At 38.5% G+C, this 6,287-nt stretch overlaps 1 protein-coding gene across 1 annotated transcript in view; it reads left to right on the forward strand.

Annotated features, from left to right (window-relative positions):
• LOC137332389 (uncharacterized) overlaps nt 1–5,297 on the forward strand; it is a 209,816-nt gene extending 204,519 nt beyond the window's left edge. Inside the window, exon 16 of the mRNA XM_067996189.1 lies at nt 4,770–5,297. Within this exon, the coding sequence (XP_067852290.1) occupies nt 4,770–4,788 (19 nt within the window). The 3' untranslated portion in view covers nt 4,789–5,297. The remainder of the gene's footprint in view (nt 1–4,769) is intronic.
• Nucleotides 5,298–6,287: the final 990 nt, after the last annotated feature.

Below are 6,287 nucleotides of genomic sequence, written 5' to 3' on the forward strand. Positions count from 1 at the left end.
CCAGTGAAATCTCCGTAAAACATTAAAAACAGAATTTAGCCCTTTGTAAACTGAAGTATAGGTATTTTATTGCATGTCAAATACAAAAAAGCATAAATACAAGATCTTTTAAAATGTTCTTTCATTGTGTAATTATATTTTATTACCTATATATGAATTAACATGATTATCTTGCAATATTTGAAAACGATCATGCAGCTTATATAATGTCAATATTATTATCCAGTTCTGTGAAGTTTTTTAATGTATATATGGCAAAAGTAATTACATCTTGAGAAAGAAAAGTAACATACTACATAGAATCTAATTAGTACAAAAAGGATCTAGCCTAAAATTGTACTGTGACATCTAAGATTACATTGAATCCCCAAGATAGCGCCAGCAAAACAAAAATCCTAGATTAATAGAGGATATACAATGGGAACATTACCTTAGCTGTTTCTATCCTAAAAGGAAAGATCAAAATTGTAAAGTGAAATAAATTTGGCATCCTTTGATTGCCCTCTGATGCTTTGTTTCTTTTCAGTTTATCAAAACATTGATTTTAGGGATTGGAAACTTACTAAAGATGGCTAAGCTTTTTAATGATGTAATTAACACACAAAGCAATAAAGGTGTGCAAGGACATCATAAAGAAATAGGATACACAGATTTGGAAATAGCAATAATCCCAGTTTATTCCAGGACTGAGCAAAACTTTGAAATCATTAGTAGGTTATGAAGTTCTTCCTGATGAGTGAACAAATTAGGTTTTCAACTATTCCTCACTGAATACCATATAAGAGGTGCTGAATAATTTTGTTTAAATAAACTAGAAAAGAACAGTTCATCAGTTCAGACAGCCATTTATATTGGAAGCTGCATCCTGGAGTGGTTTGCCTCTGCCTGGCCCCAGCTCCATTACGGCAGAAACCGTCTTATCTATTTGGAGGATCTGTTCAGACCTTCTTCCTCAGCCATTGCAGGAAAATGCCAACACACATAAAAATAGCCATGTAGACTGATTCTGTCACCATGCTGCTTGCATTTGCATTGATAGCAAAAGCGATAGTAGCATTGGAGGAGTGGCTGAACACTAACTTTGATGGTGTGAACCATCTTTGACGTCAACAAGGCCACTACATCTACATCAGGAGCTTTCCTACTGTTGCTGGCAACCTCTTAATGTAAAATGCGGTATAAGAATCTTTCATCCTATTTGTTTGTTTTCCACCTTTTATTCCCACCCTCCTCCAAATTCTACCACCTTGAAAATCTTATTGGTGATAAAATATTAAATTTGAGAGAACCATTTTAATCTTAAAAATACTTTAATGAATAGGTCTTGAAATAAAAGTGAATATTATACTTCATAACACCATACAAGGACATTAATAGGTTGACATTTCACTGTTATAATTAAATTTGCCATTGACCTCTGTTTGGAAAAGAACACTACTCTTGTCAGTTCAGTTCTATGCAGCAGTCTGTAAAAAAGAACTTTAACATCTTTCACATCCTGAAGATATCTCAAAAGTGCTTCATGGAAAATTCATTATTTTTGAAGTGTAGTCACTGTTGTTTTGCAGGCAAAGATGACATGCAATTTGTGCACAGCAGGGTCCCACAAACAGCAATGAGATAAAGAAACAGTTAATCTGTTTTGATGGTGTTGATTGAGGGATAAATATTGGCTCACTGATGTTGTTGTTAATGCCTTGAGGTCTTTTTTTGTTTGCCTGATGTGGAGATGCCGGTGATGGACTGGGGTTGACAATTGTAAACAATTTTACAACACCAAGTTATAGTCCAGCAATTTTATTTTAAATTCACAAGCTTTCGGAGGCTTCCTCCTTCCTCAGGTAAATGTTCAGGAGCTCCTCGAAGCCTACGCATTTATACATATAGAACAATACATGGTGTTTACAGAATGCCCCTGCAACTGCCCGTTGCCAAGGCAATCACCGTGTTCAGACAGAGAGGTGTCACCTGCAGAACCCCCGAATACACATTCAACAAAAAAACAAACAGGAAAAAAAACAGAGAGAGGCAGAAACATCCGGAAGGCAGAGAAAGCCAGCAAATGACCCATTATATTAAAAACAGATAACATTTGTTCGCTGGTGGGGTAACGTGTAGCGTGACATGAACCCAAGATCCCGGTTGAGGCCGTCCTCATGGGTGCGGAACTTGGCTATCAATTTCTGCTCGACGATTTTGCGTTGTCGTGTGTCTCGAAGGCCGCCTTGGAGTACGCTTACCCGAAGGTCGGTGGATGAATGTCCATGACTGCTGAAGTGTTCCCCGACTGGGAGGGAACCCTCCTGTTTGGCGATTGTTGCGCGGTGTCCGTTCATCCATTGTCGCAGCGTCTGCATGGTCTCGCCAATGTACCATGCTCTGGGGCATCCTTTCCTGCAACGCATGAGGTAGAAAACGTTGGCTGAGTCACAGGAGTATGAACCATGCACTTGTTTGCCTGAGCAGTGGATGGGGCCTCAGTTTAAAGTTTCATTTGAAAGGCAGCATCTCTGACAATGCAGCATTCCCTCACTACTGCATTGAAGTGTCAGCCTGATGTGCTCAGATCTTGGAGTGGGGCTTGAATCTACAACCTCTGATTCAGAGGTGAGATTGCTACCACTGAGCCAAGCTAAGGAATACTGCAATAAAGCACTCATATATACCAGTGTCACAAATACGGGTCTGCCATAGATACCTTCCTGGGTTCAGTGGCATCAATTGCTCTCGTAATTTTATGAGAGTTGGCTCACACTGCCCAAAATCAACTTGAGGTGTAATAGTAGTAATCTCTTGTGACCTGAACCAGATATTTGTGTCTTTTGCACATGTATTTCTTCAATCACTCTGAAGGCAGTCTGAGCAAACACTTGGTGAGCCAAGATTTGATACGAATCATTAAACAGTTTTATTTTACAGCGAGTGAACATAAAGAATAACGGTTATGATCAGATGCAATTAATTCAATTGGTACAACTTATCTTCGTGTTCTGATATAAAATACCGTGCTTCCCCACATCAGTGGGTCATCCTACTTGGCTTAAACATGACGACTTATAACTATCCAGCATCTCTAACCTCTTCACATCAGTGAAGGCCCTCGCAGCTTTACCTATAGCAAACCTTGATTTCTCTTGCAGTCTTCCTGATTCAAAAACTTGACTTTTGGTGTCCATATCTGTTATTTTATTTCCCTTTTCACAGACAGAGGTCAAGGAGCTTTCCAATGCAATGGTTGTGAAGTGCTTTGTTTACCTAGTCAAGCTAATGAATTGCTTATTGTTTAAACTCTGAGGGAAACAACTTCTATTCAGCATATTAACCACCATTCATCCAGGTGCCTTTGTTTTACACTGAAATACACTGAAATCCTGCTGCATAATTAACAGTAATAATACCAGTTTATGTTTTACATTTATACCTTTGGCATAAATGGAATACACAGTGAAATACTCATTCTATTTCACTCAAGAATAACGCCTTTACCACCCAGGATGAGAAAATTCCCTGGTGGGTTGTGGGACATTCCTCGCCTGTGGAACAAGCAGCTTGTCTCACTTTTTTTCATTCTTTGTCATTCATTCTAAAACAGAAGAATACAAAGCACAACAGTCATCTTGAACCTTATCCCTGTAAGTAGACGATTGAGGGCAATGAGCCATCACTTTTTGAACCAGGATTGGTAGAACATTCATTAAACTACCAGAGATCTATGACTCCAGTAAAACCAGGTCTTTCTGTGCTTCCAACAATAACCCAGGTGATATTCATGAGACATATTTCTTTGTTACTGTCATCTCCGGCTGTACACTTAGAGCTAGTTCATATTGCAGATTTTGTGTTGATTTGATATGTTTTCATATTGCACGAATACAGAGTCTGTAGATAACTCAATTTTTTGTCAACCCAGTTTACCCTTAGATTGCTTATCAAAAGTTTGGGTTGAATTTGAAAGGCTTTGCCACTCAGTCCCTTGAACTTTAATGTTAAAGTTTAGAAAGCACTTCCGTGATCTAGGCTGCCTTTTAAGTTTTTTAATTTTAGGTAGGGCCGACTGCCCCATCAACTCTCTTCTAACATTACAATTTTGAGAAAGAAAAAATTGTGGACACTCAGTTGGTAACCAGAGAGCACTGTGAGCAGGACGCTGTTCTGTCTCCTCACATCGCTAGGAAGCCAGGGGCCGGTATCCAGCCACACCTATAGTGTAACCACAGCATCTGTGTCATCTAATATACAGAAAAAGTGCTTTCTGCATTTCTCTCCTGATGCGCCAGTAGAATGTTGAAACTGTTTAAATATAAAATAGATTGGATCCAATAAACTGGGAGGCTTTTTAGTATCGTAAATTGGTTCATTTTAACCTTCTTCCTGAGAGAAAAATGGAAAATATTACATATTTTTGGACACTGTGGAACAATTATAAACATTCTCATCCTGCGATGTGATTATAGAGTTTAAGCATGGCCAGTGACTAGGCATTGAGCATTTTCCCTGTAAAATGGCCAGTGTAATACAAATTACTTTCATGGTGAGTGTCAAATTCGTTTGAAAATATATTTGAATGAATTTCTTTTAAAATATTGGTACTTGATAAGAAGCTTGTCATTAATGTATACACTGCCATGAATGTACCAAATAAGAGTCGACTTCGGGAATCATTTCCCAGGTTCAAAAAAGTTCGCTGGCTGGATCCTTGATGACTTTTTACTGCGAGCTTTTTTCAGTGCCCGTGTCAATAATTTATTTCTACTTTTATGTATTCATAGGTCACCTGATAATATATGATAATGAAAACAGTGCTGGAAACCCACCTCTCTCCCTCCAACCGACAGGCTTAAAGCATCGAATTAACAGTTAATGGAATAGTCAGTACCAGCGAGGACCGTTTTTAGTACATTGGATGGATTTGTAACTGAGAAATATACGCGCAGTGTCCAGTGCAAACCGTGGAATTTTGTGATAGACTTCTTGAATGTCCCGCAAAAATCAATGCAGTCTTCCTCTCCGGATTGTGTTTTCTTTATTCCCCTGAAGTTCACAATAGGACCTGTGCAATTTGCCTGCTGAAATAAATACAATAGTTCAGTTATATTGTACTGCACAGTTGCATCCAATTTGTTTCTTCTACAACACAAAATTATATGTTTGAAATTGAAAGGTCAAAGAATTGAAAATTAGTTATTGAACGCAATTGCAAAAATGTACAGTGACATTAAGAAAATGCCCTCTATAGTATGCATAGGAAGAACCCGGTGAGCGGGTTTGCAACAATTTTGTTTAGTCTTTTTGGAATAGGTCGTTACGGCGGTCTAAGCATTAAAGCCATTTACAAGCAATTGTGGTCTCTGGACTGTTTATTTTTCGGACACTGTAAAGGGATTGCTATTATTACTTTGCCAAATCATTTCAGTATTTTGATATGAATACTCACTACATTAAACTCATTTAGAAATCTGTAGTAAAGCTATGTTTGTCTTATAGATAGACGTTGGTCCACCGAGACTAAACAGCGCCAACTGGTTGTACAGGGAAGAATTTACACTCTGCCTACTCTCAATTCTGACACAAAATGCTTTATTTTTCTCCCAATTGTGTAGTGCAACCGGTGGCGCCTGCTGCAACAGCAAGAAGGTGAAAGATGTTTGAAAGATTTGAATAGTCAAATGCTTTCGTTTTCTAATGCGTTTGTCATGGTAAAATACAGCCCCTGTCTTTCACCCTCTCATAAATCAATATCGTCAGACAGAAAGTTTTATGGTGAGTTTAACACTAATTTAAATATTTAATCGGGAATTCTCAGTGTTGTATTTTAGTAGGCATTCGGACGAAATCACAAAGAGGGTTATTTTTTATTAGATTACTTATTAAAATATTTTGCCGTTTTGAAGTCACATTTTCTTCTTTCCTACCGAGAGTTTCAGGTAGTACCTGTACGGAAACGTATGGATTCGTGTATAGTTCGCCCTTCGCTAATGAACTACACACACTTTTAACTGGAACTTTTAATCATACCTGTTGTCCATCATCAACACTGCTCGACTGTTTCCCATTGAGCTACAGTAGCGTTTCTGTAAAACCAAACCAATGCAACACAATTTTATGGAAATAATAGAGGTTTTAGGACCTATCCTTGTTTTTAACCCCAAAAATCTTTCTTTTGGGTGATGAGGGCTCAGAATGGAGCTGGCTTGACGGCACTTGCTGCTGAGCTGCTCACAACCAGTCGAAATTCACCGAGAGGGTTAATCCTAATCGGGCTGGATCTCTTCCCAGAGCTGGCTCTC

The sequence above is a fragment of the Heptranchias perlo genome, chromosome 2, assembly GCF_035084215.1.
Source record: "Heptranchias perlo isolate sHepPer1 chromosome 2, sHepPer1.hap1, whole genome shotgun sequence".
Lineage (NCBI taxonomy): Eukaryota > Metazoa > Chordata > Chondrichthyes > Hexanchiformes > Hexanchidae > Heptranchias > Heptranchias perlo.